The sequence below is a fragment of the Protomyctophum parallelum genome, assembly GCF_964188405.1.
Source record: "Protomyctophum parallelum genome assembly, chromosome: 21".
Taxonomy (NCBI): domain Eukaryota; kingdom Metazoa; phylum Chordata; class Actinopteri; order Myctophiformes; family Myctophidae; genus Protomyctophum; species Protomyctophum parallelum.
Window position 1 is genome coordinate 25,782,729 of NC_139713.1, and position 27,608 is coordinate 25,810,336.

Genomic DNA, 27,608 nt, shown 5'->3' on the forward strand with positions numbered 1-27,608 from the left:
TGTGCAGAGCAGCTAAATACTGATGAACTAACTCATCGCAGGGTCTTTCAACGTTGTGCAGGCCAAGGACCCCTTAGATGAGAGGGAGATGAAGCAATAGAGCCAATGCTACAACTTGTGTTGGATTCATGTTGATGTGTATTCTCAGTTAACCACTTAGCCTTAATTAAACCCCAACATTGTGAGCTTGTTGATCAGTTATTTTTTGGCTAATGTTTATTTATTTATTTATTTATTTAATACTTTTTATCCCACGATTTTGTAACCCATTTTTCACCCCTGTGTCAATTATCTAATGTGATCCTGGGCTCTACACACCCTCCGCCAACCTGGGGAGAGCAACGGACTTGAACTCATGCTTCCTTCATGCCTGAGTGTCCAAGTTGCTCCTTTACACCTGACAGGGGGGAGTTTCCCTGGTTGGACGTAGCGCGTGGAAGGAACACGTTATTCCAACCAGTTCCTTTCCCCTCCATCAGGCGCCCCGGCTGGCCAGGGGAAGGCAGTTTAAAGACCAGGATTACTGCATGTTTTTTGTGAGGGTACCTACCCTAGGGGACACGGGGAGAACATGCAAATTCCACACAGAAAGGCCCTTTCGACAACCCCGCCTTCGGGTATGGGCACTGATGACGCGGAGGAGGAAACACGCCGCCAGCACCCACAGCGTCCCGAGCGGGAATCAAACCCAGGACCTTCTAGCTGTGAGACAACAGCACTACCAACTGTGCCACCGTGCCCCCCATGTTTTGGCTAATGTTTAAAAAAAAATCACACCCGTGTGAGTGGTGCAACTCCCCTCTCCCCCCCCCCCCCCCCCCCTTCCTCTCTCTCTCTCTCTCTCTCTCTCTCATTAGCAGGCAACAGTCCTCTCTCTGTTTCTGGCACAGCAGCCAACAGCGCCCCCTACTGGTTCTCATACCAGTGGTGCTCACACATACGTGAACGTCACATACATAGGTGAACGTCACGGACATTGCTGTTCCTTGGAGTGGTTGCACCACTCAAAAAAAGAGAAAAAACACACAGACACGGGTCCCGGACCTACTGTTGAAGACCCCTGAACTAACTGTTATAAGGCACACAAAAAATGCAATGAAACTTCTCATCAGAGACCGTGGTTGACACGAGGGGTGAAGATTTAACCCATTGTGGGCGGGAACCCCTTTTGTTGTTAGCACTATGTTATGCTTTAGCTATTAAAAAATAGCAGATCTACAAGCTCATAGCGTGCCACCGAGTGGCACGCTACGAGCTTGTAGGTCTGCTATTTTTGAAAAATTGAAGAACGACTGACATAGAAACATAGCTTTTTCAGAAAACTGTCAGGATGTAGAAGACATTTTTAGAATCTGGTCAAAATGGATTAAAGAACGCAGGGAGAGGGATAGAATGAACGCACAACACAGAGCAAGAAGTGAAGAGAAAGGGAACGGAGGGAACAACAGCAGTAGAAACAGACAAAAGGATGTGTGTCTTCTACTTACAGTGCTTAGTTTGCTACAGCAGATGAGGATTCGACGCTCAAAAAGCATACTAGCGTACAGATGGAGCATGTTATTGACATCTACCGCTACAAAATACTCTGTTAGGTTTCTCTGCAAGGGAACAGACACACAACAAGAGGAGACACGTTAGATGCGACCTGACAGTAGACCACGTCCAGTGATAAATCAGCTGACATTTTGGCTGATAATATTTAGGTAGGGCAAGTGATTTTATTTGGTTAAAGTAAGTGTTACAAAGCTCTATATTGTGACAGTAGAGTGTTTGTTCAATAACAGGAGTCGCCATGTCTCTCCAGCTTTGTATTAAATGCATTTTCAGGTCGGGATACCAATTTTATGTTATAGAGAACACGGTCAGGATACAGATTAAACGAGTGGAACAGGACACAAATAAATGAGCAGACACAATTGGAACCAGAACACTACAAATTAAGCTGATAAATGGTTACTCTCTCGTGATTGGCTGAAATATCGTCACCTACTGTACCTGAAGATGTATTTTCTGTTTATTAAAGAGCAAAGAGCTGGAGAGACAGGGGGACCCCTATTACTGAGCAAACACTATCTTTCTATAGCAATGATTACTGAATAGAATATAATGATTTAACCTTTTAACAAAATACTTTTGGTTTCAACCCAAAAATATCACTTACCCTACCTTTAATACATGTCAAATTGATTGATACGATAGCAATATTGCAATGCAAGTTTCCAGTAGGGTTTAGCTTACGCCTGCCGATGCAGACTTAAAAGAAATAACACATTGTTATTGTCTAACCCCAGTAACCACCTAGTAAAATTTGCGAGGACCAATTGAAGTGCTCCTTTAACCCACTTGAACCATATTATCCTTAGTTGACCGGTGTCCCCCAGGGCTCTATACTAGGCCCCCTCCTGTTTTCGTTCTACACTAGATATGATTGTCAAAAATATCTGATGTACAAGCTCAAAACGTGCCGTGTTCTGAGCTCAACCCGCCGTGTTGTGAGCTTATAGATCAGCTGTCATTGCAAAATGTTCGCCCCAATATAGGGATGCTAGGGTTCATGTTAATGACACAAAGAGGGACAGACACAGACGACTATACTCACATTTTCGGGAATGCTGGGCAGTTCTCTGATGTTAGGCACAGTGAAACAGGTATACTGCAAGGGAACAGGCACAGTGACATTCATGTATTTTAAAGTGTGCGTTGGGGAAAACATTAACGCGTATGATGTCAGGACGTCCACACACGTCTTATCAAATAAAACCACAGGGTTGTTGGGACATGTGGGAACGTTTTCAGGTGTGCCTTAAATGATAGTAAAGCACATTCTCTCGTTAGCTCTCCCCTTGGTTACCATTTCTGTATTTTGGACGGCGGTATCCTAGGGTCCGTCGAAAGTTAATCCACTCTCCATAGGATGCAGCTGTACCACTGTCTGCTCATGGACACATCTAGTGTCGCTTGAGTGTTGATGATTCAAAGATGCATAAAGTAGCAGTAGGAGACCACAGAAACTTGTGCGAAGTGGCATTAATCTGTGTTGCCGTTAAGTATTTTCATTCTATTTTACAAGTTCTGGCTTCTCTGAAAGCCATTCACGGTGCAGGAGGCGGGACATGGGAAGTGAGGAAGAGAACATTTTAGAGAAGCTAAAACTTCAAAAATAGATTACAAATACTTAACGCCATGCCAATTAACGCCACATCTCTTCAAATTTCCGCGGTCTTCTACTACTACTTTCTGCATCTTTAAAAGATCTCATCAACACTCGAGCAACGCTAGATGTGTTCGTGACCTCGATTCCAATTCCCCGCACTGTGTGACTAATAAACAAAGTGCTTTCTAAAGATCCATAATAAAAACCGATTGATTTACTTGTGTCAGGGTAGCTCAGTCGATAGATTTTCATGGGTTCGATCCCGGGCGCCACCAACTCAGCGTATGAGGAGCACAGCTTGAGTGCAGTAAGTTGTGCGGTAAGTACTGGGAGCTGATGGTAGGTGTGGCGCTCCACCTCAGCTTGGTTACAGGCTTTAGTTTCCGACACCATTATTGGTCCGACAGTCATTAGACAGACAACCTACCTCAAACCAAGCATTTGACGGAAGCATTTGAAAATTGCAGGAGGCAACAGTCTGGCAACGTGGCGGTGGCTCAGGGGTAGAGTGACCAGATGGAACTGCAAGGTTCCCCGTTCGAATCCGGGCTCCCCCAGAGTTATTGTCGAAGTGTCCTTGAGCAAGACTCTGAAGTACCCCTAATTGCTCCCATGAACAGGTTGGTGCCTTGCATGGTTTCCTCTGCCATAAGTAAAGCCCCTTGGATAAAGGTGCTATATAAATGTACCATTTACCGCAAACTACCTGCTGTTAACAGGGACGGCAGGTGTAAAGTGGTTAAGACTCACCGTGCTGAGATGAACGGGGGTCCCAGCGTCAGGGATTGGCAGTGTGTGGAGAGAAACCAGTAGCTCTTCCCATTCACTTTGCTGAAAAGTTCACAGAAAGCAAGGACCACACAATGGCCAGTTACACACACAGACAGTAATTGTTGCAATGGCCATGATATAACTATTTTAATAAACTAACTGAACAGTTGCTTTCTTGTAGCTAGTTTATAGTACAAACGTTTGTAATATATGCACTTAATTACACATAGAATGGAATAGGCCCAGATTTGGGGTGTTTAGTATTTTAGTTTTTCACCCATTTATTTACGGGGGTCAATTATTGACAAATGATAACGGGCCAATACAATGACGGGGCCCAGTGATTCTAAACTGCCACTGCCACTCGCTCCTCTTTGAACTGACACCATACTTGCGTCTCTGTTTAGTAACCATGATTTATATTTATTTTCGTTGTGTAGGCCAGTGTTGTGTTGTGTGCATCCAGTATATTCCATATAAGTCAAATTGCAGTGTCAATTATCTAATATGAACATGGGCACTACACTCCCTCTGCCAACTGACCTCATGCTTCCTTCTATGCGCACGTAGCGTGCACCCATTGCTTACAACAAAATGCAACATCCAATCACCCCCAAATTGGAATAGCATGTCGAGGGGCCTCTGTAGAGAGCACCTCCGAAACCACTATCGCGTCTGCCAACAACTGCACCGTACGTCGTTCAAATGCTACCCAGCGTCCCCTATAGACGAATCCACGGGTGGGTGCACAGCCACCAGGTGTAATCAGCACTGATTAGCTACACCTGGCCAGCAGCGCACTGCTCCATGGATGGTTTGATTAAATAAATTGATACTGACCTGGCCTTTGATAGTGTAATCTGCCAAAATGTTAAGCAGCTTGTAGAAAACTTCAAACCAAGGCAGGTAGCTGAAAATAAATAAATAAACATACGATATTTGTTAACTTCTTACAATTTGATAATTTCTAACTGTGTTTATCCCACAATACACCCTACCAATTTGAAATTGTTACATGGTAGAATTATGTAACAATCACTAAAGTATTTCATAATTTGTTGATGGGAAATAGTGTAGTGATTAGGAATGCAAATTATCGATTCATTCATTAATTGATACCATTATCAATCAATTAACCGGTTACAATAATAAGTGGCATTTTTATTATCATGATTTTTTAAATCTGAGAATCAAGATATTAATTTCCCTCAGAAATGTCTAAATTAAAGTCTACATTTTACTGATATACAGAAAGAACACAAAGCAAAGGGCATATTTTAGCACACGCACGTACGCACTCATGTGCAGCACAAACACAAACTCACCTGAGGATGCAGTAGCAGTTCTGGGCTCCCGAGGAAAGGCGACAGAATCCAAATCTCTGCTTGCTCTCGATGTCCGTCAGCACAAACGTAAAGTTTTGTCCCACTTGACTGACCGTCAGGCTGGAGGGAGACACACACAGAGACGAGTGAAATCACTTCCATTTCCGAAAATGAAAAGCCTGCAAAGTAGGGGTGTAACGATATAGAAACGGCATCAAAACATCCGTTTTAATTTAAAGAATCGAAGTATATCGAAATGTAAACAGCAACATTGACTTTGTATCTTATCGTTTTGCAATCTAAATAATCAATTGTATCAATACTAAGTATGTGCGTTGTATTGAGCAACTGTTAAGACGAAAAAATGAAGGGAATAGACTACAAGTCTGAAACAATTCTGGCAGGAAATGAGTTAATGCTGCCGTCCTAGGAAAAAACATATCGCCCCCACTGTCATGTGTGTCTGTGCATGCATGCCGCGTGCATGTGTACTACCTGTCCATGATGAAAGGAAAACAGAATTTGGGCACAGTCTGAAGGGTTTCCTGTGGATCAAAACAAATAAATAAGGAAAGAGAAACAATGACATGATTTAAGGAACACAGCCAAACAGGAACAAGGTGAGCTAAGATTTGTCATCCAACACGTTCGAAGGCTGAACAGCAATATAAAAGTGTAAAATCTGCCATTAGGACGCCATCAAATCAACTGTAGATTTAGTCCACTAAAGTCCTATGACATTAGAACATTAGTAGAACAGTGAAACATTAACATTAGACTATACAGTAAACATTAGTTAACATGCAGTTAACATTAGTTAACATACACTTAACAGTAGACATTAACTGCAGACTAGACTAACATTTCAGGTGACTAAAATATGACTAAAACTGATCAGAATTGTATTCAAAGACTATGACTAAAACTACATCAAAATGTGCTGTAAAAATCAACACTGGTGTGTATAAGCAAACCTGGTCACTGTAGTCTTCTGGGTACTGCCTCCGCACCTCCGGATGACCTGCAAATAAATGACAACCAATCACATACTTCACTGATGCTGCACGTCATTACTGGTTAATATACAGGTGTTATGATGAATTAAACCAGAAACATCAGTTTCTCTGCTTCCTAATTTTCGTAAATATATTATTTAGCTTTTTAAAGGTGTGTGAGTTGGAGTGGGGTGGCAGGGCTTTTTGGACTAAATCCTACAATGCATTATTTATTTGGGTGACAGTGGGTCGGCAAATAAAGCTGACTTCAACCGATATTTATCCGTGATAAGCATCCATTTTGGTTTTGGTTATCTGCAACCTACCAAGCTGTAGATTCTGAAAAGTGAAGATGTATTTGTTGGCACAAAATGGGGAAATAATAACACCAAAAGCTAAATAAACAAATTAAACTTAAATTGATTTTTTAAGCATCGGTATCGGCCAAGAACTTCCATATTGGTGCCACCGTTTTTGTTTTTTGTTGAAATAAGTAATACATACTGTAGATACTCTGGTGATAATCATTGCCATAGACTATAGTGTTTGTTTCTAAAGCGAAACAAGCACATCACATTAGGCCAAGGGGAAAGACTGGACTTCTCTTGCATTGTTCAGCACTTCCTCTTTGACTTCATGGGTTAAGAATAGTTATGGTGCATTTTCATTCTTGGCTTTAGTTCAAACAGAATAATGTGTGTTCTGGTAACTGGGCCAGTCACAATTATTACATAATCGACTAATCACAATTATTATTATTAACACACAGCCTTTGATAGTCCAGCCAAAATTCATATTATGGTTTATAGTAAACTTTAAGAAGAGCTGGTCATTGTGCTTGTGAGTGAGAAGCAGCTCTGCTCTGCTAATTAATATGACCTAGACATGCCATATGCGCGACTGGCATTATGTAATTAGTTATTTGGCAGCACCTGTGTTCAATTACAATATACTGTAGTATAGCCTATAATCATTTGAAAAGGCTTTCTTAATACATATTTTTTACTAACAAGTTTTGGTGTGGCCCAGAGTCTCGCAAGAACTCGCACAGAATTTTTATTTTATTTTTTAAATTCGAACCTTAATTTGTTAAATTTGATTATTCTTTATTTTTTACTTTCGAATATTCTTTCGAATATGGAATAATATCTGGAGATGGTCGCCGTCTAAAAGAGGCAAGAGTCTCATTTCTCTCCAACAGCAGTTGAATATGATGGAATATGATTAAAGCTCACATTTCATATCACACTCACCATAACTCACTAGCCCCGAAAATCAATTTATTTTATAAAGTCGATTCATATCGTAGGGATTAATATCGATATACGTACAGTACTTAAGCAAATGTACTTTACACCACTATGAAGGTCTTACCAGAGCCTTCTGCTCCTGGGTGAGTAACCTCCAAATACAGCTCGAAGGTAGAATCAGGGCTCTCCCTAAAACACAAAAAACACACACACACAGGGGGACACAAGTCAGTCGATAAATCAAAACAAACAAAACCAAACTTTATTTATGTAGCACATTTAAAACAACAGAAGCTGACCAAAGTGCTGATAAATGCAATAGAGGCTATGCGCGACTTGTGCGCATCATCATCACAACGGGAAGTTATGTGGGAACGCGTCGGGTATTGAGTGGCAAAAGCTACTTTCTGGCCCTGACAGCCCATACAGTACGTATCTGATTGTGTTTAACAACCTTAAACTCATCAGCATTGCAGGTGTGCCGAAAGCTGGAATCATCTTCTTTCTATTGGCCTAAAGTGTTTGTTCCACCGTAGACATGTTACGAGCTACTTGTTTCTGTCAATAAATAATATCCGTGCAGGTGTTGGCGTTTGGAAGCACTCGTTTACTATAACGCAACGTGCTCCTGCCTCCTGCATTATGTGACATTTAGAAGGGGGGCCGCACTGCAGGACCGTTGAGTGATTTCCAACCTGAGCGCTTCCAAAGTAACTCCAACACTCCTCACAGCTCTATTCTGAACACGTTTATGCAATCAGGAAATGACAAGTAATCTATGGCTAAACATTACAGACAAAGACTATCATGCTAGGGCCCTTTAGTTCTAATTTATTTGATAAACTGACTGATGTCCTTTCACTACAAATATACAGTAAGAGTCGCTGAAATTTTAATTCCCAGGCTTTGTTTCCAGCCCGCCTCTGAACTGAAGCACAGTTTTTTTTTTTCTCTCCTTTTCTTTACTAGCCGGGTCATGCCATTTACTCTGACTTTGCACTTGTTAAGTCGCTCTTTGAATAGGAGCTTCTGCTAAATGCCTAAACCTAAGTAAGTGAAATTGCAAGTGCAGGCCTATGAAATCCAGGCCAAAGTTCCCATGCACCTTTATTGTGCACAATGCACACGGTGTAATTTCCTTACTCAAGTAAGCACACAGCATTGTCACGTAAAATAATAAGAGAACTGCTTCCCCACGTCAGATAGTAGCCTGCCCCACACATTAGTGAATTGTGCCATTAAGACCTGAGGGCCGATTCTACAAACCGTTGTCGCACAGCTCGCGACACGATGCAATACTTTAATTATTTTACCAACGTTTCAACAAATAAAATGCCCTCTTCAGGGTATCGATATGTCAAGGACCCTCAAACATTTATATTTGGCCACAGACCCTCCCAACACACACACACACACACACACACACACGTTCCAGGGACCTCCAGAAGTAAAGATTTGAGTTAAAAATGTTACAAGTTTTCACGAGTTTTCCAAAATAGCAGATATACATAAACATATACAAGCGACTTGTATATCCCATCCCTCAAAACATGCGGATCACTCGCTTTAATTAACCCATTGAGACCCGAGACCAGATTCTACAAATGTCTTCTAAATCATGACAGTTTTCTTAAAAAACTATGTTTCTATTTCTATATCAGTGGTGGACAACTATTTCATGTCAAGGACGCCAAAAATGATATGTAATGTGTATGTTGTTCCAGGGACCCCCCCAGAAGCAAAGATATGAGTTAAAAACATTTGCTGTGAAAGAAAATTTATTCAAAGATTTGCACACATTTTCACAAAATAGCAGATCAACAAGCTTGTAGCTGTATAACTGCTGTTTTTCAATAACTAAAGTTTAAAATAATGTTTCAAGTGGTTAAAAGCTAGGCATTCCTGGTCTTAATGGGTTAAAAAAGGGCCGAAAATCCAACTTTCAGTTGGATGGAATGGAAACAAGGCGGCAAGGACTTTATCCTTTCAGACAAAACTGTACTCTGTTGCTGTTTGCATTTCTGCCTAATCAATCAATATCTGTTAAGTTTTGAATAGTCAAAGTGTAAAATAAACACTTTTTAGCTCAAATCTAAAATGACACAGATGCTTTAAGTTAGTTCATCTTCAGTTTTGCTCATGTGTGTGATATATATATATATATATATATATATATATATATATATATATATATATATATATATATATATATATATATAAACATTTATCATCTGTTTAAGCTGTCAGCTGTCATAATGCATCTTCAGTTATGCAGGCTCTTTTTCGACAAATGGATAAAAGCTGCAAAAGTGCGGTCTAGGGACCCTCAGGGTAACTGGTTCCTTGAGGGGGTTCTAAGTAGATCCTTACATGTCTGAAATAAGAGTTTTCAATATTGCAACATCCTGCTGCCTCCTGCATTGTGTGCAATTTCGAAACAGGTGGTACGTAGCCTCGGTCCCAGGCTTACTTATCTGCGAAAAGAAAAGCCTGGTCACAACCTAAGGCAGAGAAGCTATCGGCGGTTGTATCCTCCGGAACAGCCGTCAAATGTATTTCCCCCGGATACGATATTTTCCAGACCAATCACAACACTTGTTTCATTCGCGGAGAATGTAAACTGATTTGTAAAGCATCAACGATTTCACTTCCGCTAAAATCCCGCAACATCCGCTGATAGTCTTTTCAGCTTAGGTCTTGCCCAGGGTGGGTGGTACGTGGTTTCCAACAAGCACTTCCACAAACTCTAACACTGACAAAAAATAATCACTTGCACAGAAGTTCTTGACAGAAAGTAGCTCATAACATGTCTACGGTGGATTTCTATGAAACAAATACTTTGCAGATAGGATAATTCAAGCTTTCCATACAGCTGCAATGTTGGTGAGTTTAATGTCTTTCTGTACAAAATCAAAAGTTGCAAAAGCATAGGAAGAGTTAACTTTGCACCTAAACATTATGGGCACCTCAATGCCCATTTCTGTTTTATTTTTCCATAATATATAAAATAAAACATCACAATTGTGTGAAGTGAGGGGAGCTCTTATCATCATACATCAGCCAATCAAATCATCACATTATGTGCTACACAAACACATTCCGTGCTCATACACACAAAGCTTTGCATAGGCGAGACTGGCGCCCCTCAATCATTTTAAAGTTACCTGAAAAAATCATGTAAAATATACGATAAATGATTGAGATTTTAACTGACACATAGCTGACCTAAGTGTACTCTTCAACTTCTTGTTTATGCTCATGATGAGGCGACTCAGACGAGCCACACAAATTTGTAGAAATAGTATGCCATCAATGTCAGATCATGCTTAAAAAATGCTTCTTTTTTTTTTTTTTTTTACATTTTGTCGGGGGGGGGGGGGGGGGGGGGGGGGGGGTCACTCTAAGAGTATCATCATACACATCACTTTTACACAACTATACCAGTGGTTCTCAACCAGTGGCCTGGGGACCACCAGTGGTCCTTGTCGGGTTACAAGTGGTCCCAGGCTAAATAATGGAGAGTTGGTAACCAAATTAACCATATGATCTTTAACTCTTGAGAGAAGCTGTTAAATGAAACCAAGAGTCCATTTGGTTTCATATTACGTTCTCAAGAGTTAAATTATACATGTAGATGATCTACATTTAGTACATTCTGTTCTTTAGCTACATAGAAATGTCTATTTGTATGTCTCTAAATGTTTGTATGTCTCTAAATGTTTTGATGAATTGAACAATGTGGACCCTGTTGTAAACAATTGTAATGCTTAATTGGGTCGTCCACTCACAGTTAACAGTCTTTGTATTGAGTTTGTGCTTAAAATGTACTGTAAATTCTACAAACTGTTAATAAATATTTCAATCAATCAATCAATCATTAATTAATTTACAAGAAGTCTAGACAATTAGAAAATGTAGAAGGATTTTATCAACGTTTACCTGTTGTTATCTGTCCTATACAATACAGCATGGAATTGTGGACAAAAACTAAAAATATATATTTGGTTTTGGATCTGAGAGACTAAACGTCATCAAATGGTGGTCCGTGGCTCAAAATGCCGAAAAAATAATGGGTCATGGTATCAAAAGCCTGGGTTGAAAACCACTGTATTACTGTGTGTGCGTGTGCGTGTGTGAGTGCGTGTGAGTGTGTGTGCGTGTGTTTTTTTAAGATAGATAGATAGATAGATAGATAGATAGATAGATAGATAGATAGATAGATAGATAGATAGATAGATAGATAGATAGATAGATAGATAGATAGATAGATAGATAGATAGATAGATAGATAGATAGATAGATAGATAGATCACACCTATAATAGCATTGTAACAACAAGTCACGGCCCTGTTGTGACCCGCTGCTGTCATGAAAACAACAATGGGGGCTGTTTTAATGATAAGTGGGAGAACGTTAACGCTTCTTACTTGATGCGGGAACCCATCTTCCCATGTCTGTGTCCCCGCCAACTGCGTTTGGACCTTCGGTTGACGCCACGAACCTCCAGAAAACGTGTAGAATCATCCAATTCACACCGACATGTTATCTCTGACTGACTGGCTGGCTGGCTGTCACTGCTGCAGGCGGATATGGACACGTCACGTGACACAAAACGCTGCTGCGGGGAGTTGTAGTTGTAGCCCCATCTGCAGGCGCCGCCTTGCGCTCTTGCGCTCTGCTACGAACTACACATACCAGTCAGCCAGACAGTACGGGTCACGTGATGCGAGATGACGTCGAGGGGTTCGATTAACTGCCTACGCGCTGCATGTTTTCTCAAAAAGTTGACCCCTTATCATCAGAGATTTAAATATTTTGGAGATCCTTAGCTACTAACTAAAGTTGAAGGCCTGTCCCAGACTTACATAAGTTATGCACTTTCTTTCTTCTGGCCAAAACATGCAGTCATACACCGACATTTACATGTATACGGCCCATCATGTAATGCCAAAGGGTCTGTGAAAGAAATTATTTGTTTATTTATTCAGATGATGTTGAACATGACTCAAATAGTGAATGTTATTTAACATGAAATATCAAACCCACAAAATAATGATCATTATGTCATAACTCAGAGTGACGAAATGAAAGCCTGGGTATCGAGTCTACGTCATAACAAGACAAAATGGTGCAAAAACACAGAAATCCGTTCAATTAAATTAATTCAAGAGGAGGGCGAACATAACAGTAAAATAACTAGAACTGCACTCTGTCGTGTTGCATACAAGTATGAAAATGGCCTACTAGTGCGCAAGCAGAGCACAACTGTCGACCGCTACGAACTTTCAGAAGTATGGTAAAAGCTTCTAACTATATACAGTCCCATCGATTTAGAAGTGTCCAGGATCCACTTGTAGTTTCTCAAAGAAAAATAAAACATGGATATCAGTTGGGAGAAAAAAATCCTATATTATACTATATCACGTATATAGTATATTATTTATTTTAAACTTTCAATAACCTTGCTTTAATTTTACTTAATTTTGGATTATATTGGTTATATTGATTAGATTGGTATTTTAGAAAAATCATGAAAATGTGGTGCAAATCTTTGAATGTATATTCTTTCAGGGTCCACAGCCAAATACAGATAATTCTGAGGGTCCTTGACATGAAAAAGGCTTTTCGGAAAACTATTAGGATTTAGAAGCCATTTCGTAGAAACTAGTGTCAGGTCTAAACCATTTAGACCTGACACGAAATTGATTGTATGATGTTTTATGATTTTGTGGGGAGAAGTGTGGTGATCTCCATATAATATTATGGGCAATAACACATCTAGACCAGATGTGTAAGATGAATAAGGCTGATGTCACATTTGATGACATCACACAACAAGCAGCTATATATAGAGAGAGCGTGTGAGACTCCTTCTACCAAACTTTTAATCAACACTGTTTATCAATAGTATCGGTGGCGTGCGGAAGCATGAAGTTACGCATCCAGATCAACAGACAAATTAGCAGAGTGGAGCTGCCGGGGGAAGGACCCACGCTGGCGGACCTCAGACTCCATGTTCAGGAGATCCTTCTGCCTTCTCACGCACTCCGTCCAGAGACAGAGTTCACGCTGTCCCTGAATGGCAGGGAGCCTCTGGTGGTTTCAGACAACGCTGTCCTCCAAACTTTGTCCTCCTGCGGGATCGTTTCCGGAGACTTAATCTGCGTTATCCTGTCCATCTCCTCCTCCTCCTCCCCCTCCCCTCCAGCCTATTCTGTAAGCAGCAGCAGCAGCACTTGTAGCAGCCAGTCACCACCCCGACGACACCGGCAGATTAATACAACGCACGCTGCACCTTCATCTGGTGAGCCTATTAGTAGCAGCAGCCAATCAACGGCACACGCACAAGACGTACTGGCGGGCACAACCGAGGGGCCGACGCCAGCGGCAGTAGTCCCCACCTGGGAGCCTGTGCTGTGCATGGAAGCTGAGGAGGGCAAGGCTCCCCAATCCCTGGAGGTCCTGCACCGCGGAGCCCTGAGCAGCGGCCCCGCAGACTGCCTGATGGTGGCCGTGCATCTCCTGATGCTGGAGTCGGGCTTCCTCGTTCCTCCCGGTTCTCCTTCTGACAGCGGGCCGGGCGGTGAGACGACGACGATGACGATGCCCGCTGGCTGGAGGAAGGCGGGCGGAGCGTACAGACTGAATTACATTCATCCTCTGTGCGAGGACAGCCTCATCATGCTCAACGCCGTGTCCATGGGGGCCAAGCTTATTATCAACGCTACCCTGAAGATTGAGATGGCAGGCACGACGACGCCGATGGGCAAACTATCTCTGAGTCCATCCGGCTTTGTGAGCGCCGAGTGGGCGGGCCCCAGTGCAGCCGTGGCGTTTACTCACCTGCGGGCGCTGTCGCGGACATTCAAAGACCAGCTGGTGTTCCCTTTAATAGCTGCGGCCAGAGACGCCATGGCACTGCCGTCCGCGTTCGGGCTGGACGCACTCCCCCCAGAGGTTCTGCTCCCGATCCTGAGGCTCCTGGACGTCCAGAGCCTGGCCACGCTGTCTACCGTCAGCAGACGTTTCCGCTGCGTCGCGGCGGACAACCCCCTGTGGAGACACCTCTACCGACGGGACTTCGGTGAACGAGACGGATCGTCCAGGGACACTGACTGGAAGGATCTTTACAAACGCAAGTATGCGTCTCGCCGGGCTCGTCCATGTGTCCGTCCACGTGTCCTGTTTCCCATCCCGGACCCTTACCGTAACCCAAGGCCGTACTACCCATTCCGTAACCCGGGGAATTTCCCTTTCCCTCCATATCCAAGAAGGCTGCTCACATGCCAAGCAGAGCCACCAGGGGGTGCTTTTCCTGGACAGCATGGATCAACGACCACAAATTACAGAGGCAGGGTCAGAAGAGGAGGCGATGTGGTGCATGGACACGACAAGGAAAAGAAGATCAAATATGGAGATGTCTGAAGTCATAGTACTTGCTGAATCATGACATCGTAGTCTGGCCACACGGTTATCCTGTTTTTAACTGCATATTGTATCCATCTGGTATGACACACTTCACACACACACACACACACACACACACAACACCCTCTCATAGACGGCTAGTCAAGATGTTGGTACAACATAGTTGACTGACAACCATGGAGTGTCTTGATCAGTGCAACATTATTCATGACATGATGTCTGACCCTCTCTTAAGGCCATTGAGAACAGCCCCCACCTCCACTGTACTTAATTGCGAATGCAGTGAGCACTAACTATGAGACCCTGCTGATCATGTCTGTGTGTCTGTGTGTCTGTGTGTCTGTGTGTCTGTCCCGCTGTGACACCACCCGCCCGCCACCAGAGGGCGCAGCTGTAGCACACACACACACACACACACACACACACACACACACACACACACACACACACACACACACACACACACACAAGCTGCGTTCGCTTCCCGCGTTTGCGCGTCTTACTTGTATGCAGCCTATCGGCACGTAACCTTGCCTCACCAGGCTTTCCACCGCCTCAGAGGAAAGCCTGGTCTCTGTTTCAAAAGTCCGTATGATCCGGGCTGGAGCCGGATGATGTGGTTACGTCATGTTGTCTTGTTTTGTAGTCGACAGACAGGAACAACAGGCGGCGGCAACTAATTCCTTTTCCCTCTCAATAAAAGCTCTCGTAGCCTGTAGCTTTTATTGAGAGGGAAAAGGAAGTTGCCGCCGCCTGTTGTTCCTGTCTGTCGATTTCTTGGGACTACAAAACAATACTACAACATGACGTAACCATATCATCCGTTCCCGCGACGGATCATATACCGAAATGAAATGGTGCGCAGGCTAATCGGCACGAGCAGATGTGAACGTGCCTTCAAGGCATATGTCCTCAGTCGTGAATGTTACCCAGCACTCCATGGGCACAACTTGCACAAGGAGTATAGCGTGGGAAACTGGGCATCTTTCGAAACCCCTTCCAACAGCCATGCAGTCCGACTCCGAGGACATGTCACAGGCTGGACCACCGAGGACATGTCCCAGGCTGGACCACCAGAGGACATGTCCCAGGCTGGACCACCAGAGGAAACAAAGATCCCACTCCATCCTACTCCCCGCATTGTCGTGACTTATCCCATTCACCCACGGACGGACACACCGCTAGAAGACCAGATCTGACGCCTGTAGCTGCTCACAGGAGGGGGAGGCGCGCCAAGATGTTACTCCATCGTGAGCGGCGCCTTCTTGTAGGCCAGCTTGCGATCGTGTGCTTAGGGCACAGTCCAGTGGTTGCAATTCCTAAATCTGCACCCACTACATCAGTGGTTCCCAAAGTGGGGTCCGGGAACCCCTAAGGGGTCCTTGAGGGAGTTCCAGCCTCCAGGGGGTCCGCAGATAGTTTTGACCCTTATGGGTCTGTAACTCGGAGAGTGTACAAATGGACCCGATTTGTACACTCTCAGAATTAAATTAATAATTAACATTGGGTGTCCCGTCCCAGAGATAGAAATGTCAAACTGGGGGTCCTTGAAATTAAACGGGTTGAGAATCACTGCTAGAGCCGTAAAAATCTTCTCTTACGGGGGTCCTTTTCAAATGGGGGTCAGCAGGGTTAATTAGTGTCAATTTGGGGGTCCTTGACATGAAAAAGTTTGGGAACCACTACATTAACGTTGGTATAGTTACATCTTAACGGAGCAGGTTAACGTCAGGCCCAGCACGTGCCATTAATGAATTGATATTCAATCAATGCATCACTTGTTTGCTGTATGCCATCAATGTGTCCTTGGTGGATTTGCGGGTTTATTTATATACGGCCTAACGGCCCAGCCTCTGTTTTTATTACACAGACTTTGTCGCCCTCAAGTGGACAAAGTGTATAGGCTATTGCAGTTAAATTGTCCAGCATGTAATTTTAATCATGCTCTTATTTAGACTATGCAGGAACCAGTGGTGTAAAGTAAATACTATTTAAGTACAATTTTGAGGTATTTGTACATTACTTGATTATTTCCAGTAAGTTTTCTACTCCACTACATTTTGGATCATGTGGAAGTAATTGGGGGGGGGGGGTTTCTGCAACAAACGGTTATATTTTTTGCATTTGCGGCATTTTGGAATTGCTTTTGGCTCTGGGTTGATTAACCCACCCGCAACATATGATTCAAATGTGTCAATACGTCAATGTTCACCAATACGTCAATGTTCGCCAATATGTCATGTTCACTCCAATACGTCAATGTTCGCCAATAAGTCATGTTCACGCCAATACGTCAATGTTCGCCAATACGTCAATGTTCGCCAATAAGTCATGTTCACGCCAATATGTCATGTTCACTCCAATACGTCAATGTTCGCCAATATGTCATGTTCACTCCAATACGTCAATGTTCGCCAATATGTCATGTTCACTCCAATATGTCAATGTTCGCCAATATGTCATGTTCACTCCAATACGTCAATGTTCGCCAATACGTCAATGTTCGCCAATAAGTCATGTTCACGCCAATACGTCAATGTTCGCCAATAAGTCATGTTCACGCCAATACGTCAATGTTCGCCAATAAGTCATGTTCACGCCAATACGTCAATGTTCGCCAATAAGTCATGTTCACGCCAATACGTCAATGTTCGCCAATATGTCATGTTCACTCCAATACGTCAATGTTCGCCAATAAGTCATGTTCACGCCAATACGTCAATGTTCGCCAATACGTCAATGTTCGCCAATAAGTCATGTTCACGCCAATACGTCAATGTTCGCCAATACGTCAATGTTCGCCAATAAGTCATGTTCACGCCAATACGTCAATGTTCGTCAATACATAATTTTCACGCCAATACGTCAATGTTCGCCAATACGTCAATGTTCGTCAATACGTCATTTTCACGCGAATACGTCAATGTTCGCCAATACGTCAATGTTCGCCAATAAGTCATGTTCACGCCAATAGTCAATGTTCGCCAATAAGTCATGTTCACGCCAATAGTCAATGTTCGCCAATAAGTCATGTTCACGCCAATACGTCAATGTTCGCCAATGCGTCAATGTTCGCCAATGCGTCAATGTTCGCCAATGCGTCAATGTTCGCCAATGCGTCAATGTTCGTCAATAAGTCATGTTCACGCCAATACGTCAATGTTCACCAATACGTCAATGTTCGCCAATACGTTAATGTTCGCCAATACGTCAATGTTCGCCAATACGTCAATGTTCGCCAATACGTCAATGTTCACCAATACGTCAATGTTCACCAATACGTCAATGTTCGCCAATACGTCAATGTTCGCCAATACATCAATGTTCGCCAATACGTCAATGTTCACCAATACGTCAATGTTCGCCAAAACGTTAATGTTCACCAATACGTCAATGTTCACCAATCCGTCAATGTTCGCCAATACGTCAATGTTCGCCAATACGTCAATGTTCACCAATACGTCAATGTTCACCAATACGTCAATGTTCACCAATACGTCAATGTTCACCAATCCGTCAATGTTCACCAATACGTCAATGTTCACCAATACGTCAATGTTCACCAATCCGTCAATGTTCGCCAATACGTCAATGTTCGCCAATACGTCAATGTTCGCCAATACGTCAATGTTCGCCAATACGTCAATGTTCACCAATACGTCAATGTTCACCAATACGTCAATGTTCGCCAATACGTCAATGTTCACCAATACGTCAATGTTCACCAATACGTCAATGTTCGCCAATACGTCAATTTTCGCCAATACGTCAATGTTCGCCAATACGTCAATGTTCGCCAATACGTCAATGTTCACCAATACGTCAATGTTCGCCAATACATCAATGTTCACCAATACGTCAATATTCGTCAATGTTCACCAATACGTCATGTTCACGCCAATACGTCAATGTTCGTCAATACGTCAATGTTCGCCAATACGTCAATGTTCGCCAATACGTCAATGTTCGCCAATACGTCAATGTTCTTGCCAATAAGTCAATGTTCGTCAATGTTTGCCAATGTTCGCCAAAACGTCAATGTTCGCCAATACGTCAATGTTCACGCCAATACGTCAATGTTCACGCCAATACGTCAATGTTCACGCCAATACGTCAATGTTCTTGCCAATAAGTCAATGTTCGTCAATGTTTGCCAATATGTCAATGTTCGCCAATAAGTCAATGTTCGTCAATACGTCATGTGAACATTGATGTTAGCCAATATCATGTTCACGCCAACATGGTCGCAAATCGACATGGTCGCGAATCGACATGGTGGCGAATCGACATGGTTGCGAATCGACATGATGGTCGTGAATAGACATGGTCATCGCGAATAGACATGATCGTCACGAATCGCCATAATCGTGTCGAATCGCCATAATCTTCTACAAATCGCCATAAGCCTGGCGAATCGCCATAATCCTCTACGAATCGCCATAATCCTGTATGAATCGTCTTAATCTTCTACAAAATGCCGGATAGATCCAGAGATTATTTGTAGCAATTTGTGTGAGATTTGGACAACATTTGTAGGTGGAAGCGCAAAAAGTGTGTTTTTTAAAGTATTAAGAAGTTGTGATGTATCAAAATCCTCCATTGACCTCCATTAGCATAAGTAAAATATTTCTAGAACTACAAAACATATTCATGTACAACCGTGCGATTCCACAGTAAGCTGAACATTTGACACAGTCCAAAAAACATACTATTACAAAACATAAATTAACCATGCACTTGCATTTGAAAATAGCCAAAACTTGAAATTGGACATTGTGCATGAGTGCATTTACTTTCTGTACATTTAAGTACATTTTGATGCCAAAACTCAAAACAATACTTGTACTCCTGTACATTTTTATGGACTATTTCAATATTGCAGTAGGTATTGATACTTTTACTTAAGTAAAAAAAAAAAAAGAATCTATATACTTTTTCCACTACTGCATGACAGTGGTGTTGTAAACAGTGAGAAGATAGTTTTATCCAGTGTTTACAACTGCTTTAAACATCGTCCTGGGATCTTCCATGTCGTCACTGTTCGGACAGAAACTTGTATCTCCACTTTCCATAAAATCAAATGAATAACTTTTTTATACTTATACTTGCCATATGACACTGTCACACAAAAAAGTTGCGGAAATAAGCTGATCTACAAGCTCATGGGTTTGTAAATATGCTATATTCGCAATCTTTGAACGGCTGATTGAAATTTGTTAAGTGTGCGTGCGTGCATATAAACATTGAACCAATGAAAAGTATTAACTCAGAGCTTGTGACTAAATAATAACCATGCACATTGGAACACATGTTCTTGTTTCTATTTCCTGAAAATGAACAGTTTTGGACATACAAGGTTTCTTCCTGGTGACGATATGATGAAGTCATATCCAAGACAGTGTTTATTGAAACATCTCCCCAGTATGTTCATAGTCAAACGTTTACAGTTGATATACTCCTGTCAAACAATTCTCAACTACAAGTGAAACATTTTGTAAACCTAGGACAGCCTGCTTTAAGCTCCATTCCTACCTACGCACACATTTGTGTCTGTTGGTCGAGCTATCACCTTTGGACCATAAAGGTCATGGGTCACTGGTACAATCCGAGTCGATCCCAGGCACCGCCATATGAGCAGCTCAGCAAATCGTGCAGTAAGTTCGGGAGTTTATGGTACAGTAGGTGTGGCACTCCACCTCGGCAATCAATCTCCCAGGGGTCTCTAAAGGATAGACTCCTGTATTCTAGTTCCATAGCGATTTCTAAAAATATATAAATTATTTGAAAACTAAAGGAGTACTTTCTTAAGTTGCTTTAAAAAAGACTTAGTAGGGGTTTGACAATATAGTAACTGCAGCGAGGCAGTGTGCTGAACGCACATGCGTTCATTCACTGGGCGCGCAAATGCAAAGTGTCATTCTTGATTGTGTTACGGGCATTTTCTATTGTTTTGTGCATGGGAAGATGGGAGACCACAATGAATTCTGAACAGAACCATGTATCTTTCACTAAGACCTACAAATACAGTACTTTTCTAACAGACGTAAGGCAGTTGACCTTTTTACTTTTTGAAAATAATAGAAGAAATTGTTAACTAAAAAGCATAATTTTGTTTACCCAGGCAGCGTTGATAGGCAGGTATCAATACACATTTAGACCGATGTTTGTTCTAGCATGGGCGATTCAATTTGTCTTGACCACAAGCTCTACTGGAAACAACCTATAGAATATGTAAGGGCCAAGATGGCAAAGAGCATCTCAATACAAATAAGGCAATAAAACATGTACTCTATACCAGTTAACTCATTACACATTCTGTACTATGCAATGATCCTACCATAATATGGTAGGATCCAAAAAAAGAGCACATGGGTAATAAACAATGCAGGTTGCCGGGACCACACACACACACGCGCACACACGTGCACACGCACACGCGCAGACAGACACGCAGACAGAGTTTCTGTAATCAACACCTTTTGATGTCTGGATAAGGATGGGGTTACAACCTTAGAGAACCACTGAACTTCAAAAAAACTGTGATGCGTACAAACGTGAAAACGATGAGTAGCCTATATCCTCTTATGGAGCCACTGTGGAAAGAATGAGATAAGTGTGTTTGTTTGTGCCCTAAAGCAATGACATCAAAGCTATATAGCTATATATATATGTATGTGTGTGTGTGTGTGTGTGTGTGTGTGTGTGTGTGTGTGTGTGTGTGTGTGTGTGTGTGTGTGTGTGTGTGTGTGTGTGTGTGTGTGTGTGTGTGTGTGTGTGTGTGTGTGCCAGGGGTCTCCTGTGGTCTCAGGAATGCTTTCAAGTGACAGGGAGAAGGGGGCGGGAGTCTCACATGAGACATGATCATTGTGACGGTCTCTAGGAGGGCAACACACCTGCTGTTGTAGAGCTTCTGGATGGAGAGCAGGTCACACCCACAGATCGTCTGTGCTGTCCGCACCTCCCTCTCCATGGATTGCAGAGCGGTTAAGAGCAAAACAGCTTCCAAACTAGGCAGTGAAACTTCCAGTCAGAACGCTTTCTGGAAGTGTCACTGCCTTATGAGAGTTGGACATGTCAAGTGTGTGTGTGTCTTACTACAGTTTTGAACATGTAAGATGTCCACGCAGCTCAAATCATCAGTCTGGGAGGATCATACAGCTCTTATATGTCTACCAGACACACACGCCACACACACTCTCACACACACATACACACAAACACACACATCAGCCTGAAGGAGAATCAGTTAAAAAGATGATGTGAACAAGCTGTGTATTAAAAAGGATGTAGCTTCCTGTGGTAAAGAGGAACAGACATGTGTTCCTGTGTGTGTTCCTGTGTGTGTGTGTGTGTGTGTGTGTGTGTGTGTGTGTGTGTGTGTGTGTGTGTGTGTGTGTGTGTGTGTGTGTGTGTGTGTGTGTGTGGCAGGGGGGGGGGGCGAATGCATCTGGAAACAAGCAGAAGAGTCTGTGACCCCTGCCGTGACCTTCCTAGGCTCTGTCCCACTGGGAGGGTATACAGCTCCCACCCAGTGGAATGAATACACACAGGTAAGAAAACACAATATATCACAGCTTACGTGTTAATAGTCCATGGGTCCAGACCAGATGTCGGTATATATACCACTCAAGGTGGCAATTAAAGGTTTCACATTTTAATGATCCATGTCTGTTACAGTCTGTAGATAATATTTTGGATTTGGAATAATAACTCCATAAGTCACATTGCATTTTATACGCTGGTGCACGTCTGGCTCATGCATGTTCAGGCAGGCCATTAGTGGACAAGTTTCAATGTTTTAGGTCAACTTTCTTTTTACCTTCTTTGTTTTGACTAGATTTCAGTTCATAAAAACCCCTTCCAATTCTGAACCATGATAATAGCCATCTACAAGCTCACAACACAATTCATTGTGAGCTTGTAGATTGGCTTTTTACTTGCACAAGCAGAGCGCACAAATAATGTTGTTTGTCCGGTGTTTGTTTGTTTGTCCGATGCGTATGCCGCGGCTGCTTCTGAGAGTGACCTAATGAAGATATGTACCAATGCCAGGGTATAACTGGCTCTCGATGGTGACGTAATAAAAGGTAGGTTTCAGATTAAATACATGTACTATACATAGAGTCTGAGGCATTACCTTTAATCCACCTGATGCTGAAACATATCTTTATTATGTCACCATCGAGAGCCAGTTATACCCTGGCATTGGTACATATCTTCATTACGTCACTCTCAAAATCAGCCACGGCATACGCATAAAACAACCCAAGTAACCACAGTATACTACTTATCAACTTACAAATTACATACAGGGTAATGCCTTTATGTATACATGTATGTCATCTGAAGCGTACCTTTATTACGTCACATTTGAATGATGTTGTGTTAGGGACCCCCTAAAAAATGTGATGCGAGTGAGCTTGTAGATCTATTTTGAATAGGTTTAAAGTGGTTAAACTGACTTTGTTGGGAACCCCCTGAAGCACCCCTGGGGAAGTACAGTACTAGAGTAAATGTTACTTTCCACGATGCTACTGCGGCTGTCTGTGTCTTATATGAGGAGGTTGTTTAAATGGTTGTTCGTTTTTATAAGCATCCAGATGGGATCTGTCAGAGGGGAGCAGGATTTTGACAACATGCTTTGGAAAGGAGTAGAAAACCACAGACGGACAGCACACATATGTCTGCTAGGATTACGCTAACATTGCAACACGTGCACAAGACTGAACTAGCATTACCTCATGTCTACATTACTGCATGTCTGCTGACATTACATTCACAACAATGTGACGTGTTATGAGATTATAGATCTGCCATCTTCAAATAGCCTGTAGGGGGTTCAAGCCGTTAAACTGGTTCTTGTGCTGTATTAACAATTTTGCCGGGGACCCCCTGTTGGAACCTCTTCAATGACCCTTGGTGGTCCCCAGACTCCACATTGAGAACAGCTGGCTCAAAGCCTTTACGCCCGAGCTACACTAATGCACACATGCACGTTTAAGCCCCAACCACACCGGAGGGTCGTCATGCAACTCCTTGCAACATGCTACGTACTACTATTCCTAATGGCAAGGAGTTGGTGTGGTTTGGTTTGTTGCAAAGAGTTGCGAGTAGTTGCAAGGAGAAGATGCAGCTGGTGTGGTAAGGTTTGGGCCATAGATCCAGTCCTATTTAGTATTTTGGGACCAGCCGGTTGCCTTCATAGTGTGAGATTTATAGATTTTGGGGCATAGCCTAAATAATATGTTAGCTTTTTTTAAATTTAATTAAGAATTGATAAATGTCACCATGGCCCACATACTGCACACAGTACCAAAAAACAAAACAAAAAAAGTTTGTTTTTCAAAGGGGCACATTGCTGTCCAGACGGCAAGGGCAGGTGGTGCACCCCCTAGTGTCTATCTGTGCACGCCACTGGCATAGGCTATATATACGGGGAATTACGCAAACGCTCGCTCGGTGTAGCTCGGCCTTTAGGTATAATTGCACACACACACACACACACACACACACACACACACACACACACACACACACACACACACACACACACACACACACACACACACAGTAACTTATCTAATATATGAATTAATGCCTGCTGCAGGCAGGCAGGGCATGCTATAGTGATAAAGCTGTTCTTTTGTTGCCTCTTGCCTGCAGCTCAATGCTGTGCAGTCACTGTGAATGAATGAATGAATGAATGAATGAATGAATGAATGAATGAAATTTTTATTTTCGTGTCATGCCACTTTGGCCCATCCCATATGGGATTATATGACACATTTCACAGAATACATTTGATTACAACTGACACTTCCTGTTTATACATATTTGTAAATTATTAGAACAAACAAACAAAGAAAACAAAGCAAAGAAAATAAAATAAAACGAAAACAATCATAACAAGGCCATTTTACATGTAAATGGCCTTCCTCCTCATTGACCAGGCCTTCTCAAGGAATGAGGCAAATGAAAAAGTATACTTTTGAAACAGGCACTTCAGTCTCTCGAAGTCCTCCAGCCATACAAATTCATGGTTTGGGTCTATCTTATTAAAAAGTCTCTCCCTAATGGAGTTGTAGAATGGACAGTAAAAAACAAAATGTATTTCATTTTCGATTTGCTTTAGATCACACAGATTACATAGTCTATCCTCCTCTATCGTGCCTACATATCTACCTGTCTCAATATGCAGACCAAGTATGCCAGCTCTAATTTGGGCACACAAGGATCGTTTTTTCTTTGACAAATTATACTGTACATAGTTTTCTGTCTCGTAGACCTGTTTTATCTCACAGTATGTGCGGAGCTTTGGTTTACACCATATATCCAGCGCCCATCTATCCTTTACACCCTGAAAAATAATTGATTTTATTACCTTAACCTCTACTTGTTGTTTACTATAATAGTGGTCCTCATAACCAGCTCTCATAAGAATATCGTACATGTCCGTAGCCCATGCGCCCCTGATCGAAATATCCCACACAAGAATCTTTCTTACAATTCTGTTAGAGTTCAACCCCAGTATTCTGTTCCACAGACGTACCATGTGCACACTCCACCGTACCTCATTGGGTTCCCACCCCGTATCCCCCAAGATAGCCAAGGTTGGTGTGAATTTGTGTACCCCCAGGAAGTATCGCATTGCTCTATTATGCACGGTCTCACTTTTAGGGTATTGTTTAAATCCCCACACTCCTGCTACATAATCCAACACTGGACATACACAAGCCTGGTATAGTTTGGAGTAGGTAGAGAAACCAATATCCCTCAAGTTCTTGGTTTTAGCTATGACCCCCCCTAGTGCTCTATTTGCTGATTCCGTCAATACAGTTGTTCCTTTTGTGAAATGCATATGCTCATCTAAATAAAAGCCCAGGTATTTATAGCATTGTGTATAATTTAACTTTGAGGCTCCAAAATGGAATTGAAAGTCACTAGTGTTCATGGCTGGAGTTTTAAAATGCATGATTTCAGTTTTGTTTTCATTTATCAAAAGTCTCCATTTTTTACACCAGTTGCTTGCACATGTCAGCATTCTTTGTAGGTCAGATTCTGTCTCTGCTATTAAAATAATATCATCTGCATACAATAGAATGCTGACCTGTTCGCTTCCACATTTGACACCACAGTTAAGTGGTTTGATTTGATTGGCCAGATCATTAATAAATACAGCAAACAGGGTAGGGGACAAAGCGTCTCCCTGCTTCACCCCTGACGGAGTGGGAAACCAGTTGGTACAAGCATTATTTACCTTTACACAAGCTTGTGGTGCGCTGTATAATGACATAACTGCCTGATAAAACTTTCCATCTGTGTGTGTGTGTGTGTGTGTGTGTGTGTGTGTGTGTGTGTGTGTGTGTGTGTGTGTGTGTGTGTGTGTGTGTGTGTGTGTGTGTGTGTGTGTGTGTGTGTACGTGCGTGTGTAGGCTACATTCTTGCAGTCGGTGTCCGACTCACTGCACAGTGTGTGTGCGCGCGCGTGCGTGTGTGTGTGTTGAACGATGGAGGGATACAGACTGATTCCAGAGTTTCTGCTGTTCTTTTGGGCGCTTTATTGTGGCTGCGGCGGCACGGCTGCACAGATGCAAGGTAATCAATGATATGTAGCTTATCCACTTGTGTTTAACTTTATTTATTATGATGTGACCGCGAACACGCAAGGTATAGTGATAATCGCATCGCACCGCGGACGGTCTGTTACCGCAATGGTTCTCACTACAATGGCAAGACATCTCTAGTCTTGACAGACTGTGAAATAACAACATTGGTCCATTTGTTTCAATTTGTACACTGTCAAGAGTTATAGACCTGAGGTGGTTTATTTAAGACCGAATCCACTGTGTCACCGCACTATAACTGCAAACATGATCTTTTCAAAGAAACCCTTATGAAAAGGTTGTGTAAAGGTTTTTGACTAGATATAGCCATGCCCATGACAGACGGCCAAGCTGGGGTTAATCAACTATATGAAAGTGTAACAGTTATATTTTACAACTTAGCCTGTATGATTGTGTATGGAAATATAACCTAAATGAGTTTGATTGTTTAGTTTATTAAAGGTATTGACAAAATCGTGTGTGTGTGTGTGTGTGTGTGTGTGTGTGTGTGTGTGTGTGTGTTGTCCATACATCATAAAGTGTTGTAGCCTAGGGGGGTCAGGCAGACCCCGTGCCATAGTAACCCTGCTTGTAAACAAGTGTGTGTGTGTGTGTGTGTGTGTGTGTGTTGTCCATACATCATAAAGTGTTGTAGCCTAGGAGGTCAGGCAGACCCCGTGCCATAGTAACCCTGCTTGTAAACAAGTGTGTGTGTGTGTGTGTGTGTGTGTGTGTGTGTGTGTGTGTGTGTGTGTGTGTGTGTTGTCCATACATCATTAAGTGTTGTAGCCTAGGGGGTCAGTCAGACCCGTGCCATAGTAACCCTCCTTGTTCCACTTGACCTCTAAACACACTGTATAACTATTAGGTCCTACATTAAGCCTACAGCAAAGGTAACCGGAATGCTCGTCCCAAAAAACACTCGCCCTCATTTGTTTTCCACTACTCGCCCCCAGCACTTTCTACTGAGGTTATAGTACTAATAAGGTTAGGTTAGGCATAGTTTGACTGAGGTTATGTTTAGGAATAATTACGGTTAGGTTTAGGCATAGTTTTACTGAGGTTATGTTTAGGAATAATTA

The 27,608-nt window shown here is 42.5% G+C and overlaps 2 protein-coding genes across 4 annotated transcripts in view; one reads left to right on the forward strand and one right to left on the reverse strand.

Annotated features, from left to right (window-relative positions):
- Positions 1-12,059, reverse strand: part of dennd1a (DENN/MADD domain containing 1A) — a 31,834-nt gene extending 19,775 nt beyond the window's left edge. For all 3 annotated transcript variants that reach the window (XR_014570976.1, XM_083793774.1, XM_083793773.1), the window contains exons 1-9: positions 11,923-12,059; positions 7,620-7,684; positions 6,225-6,271; positions 5,746-5,795; positions 5,251-5,370; positions 4,766-4,835; positions 3,905-3,985; positions 2,600-2,653; positions 1,488-1,598 (exon numbers count right to left, since the gene is read on the reverse strand). Coding sequence is in view for 2 of the 3 variants with exons in the window: in XM_083793774.1 (XP_083649900.1) it covers positions 1,488-1,598; positions 2,600-2,653; positions 3,905-3,985; positions 4,766-4,835; positions 5,251-5,370; positions 5,746-5,795; positions 6,225-6,271; positions 7,620-7,684; positions 11,923-11,939 (615 nt within the window). In the remaining variant the exon portion in view is untranslated. The remainder of the gene's footprint in view (positions 1-1,487; positions 1,599-2,599; positions 2,654-3,904; positions 3,986-4,765; positions 4,836-5,250; positions 5,371-5,745; positions 5,796-6,224; positions 6,272-7,619; positions 7,685-11,922) is intronic.
- Positions 12,060-13,423: 1,364 nt separating this feature from the next.
- LOC310878907 (F-box only protein 7-like) lies at positions 13,424-14,920 on the forward strand (the record flags this gene model as incomplete). The annotated part of the gene is made up of 1 exon (XM_083793324.1): positions 13,424-14,920. One exon carries the CDS (start codon positions 13,424-13,426, stop codon positions 14,918-14,920), a length of 1,497 nt encoding a protein of 498 aa, XP_083649450.1.
- Positions 14,921-27,608: the final 12,688 nt, after the last annotated feature.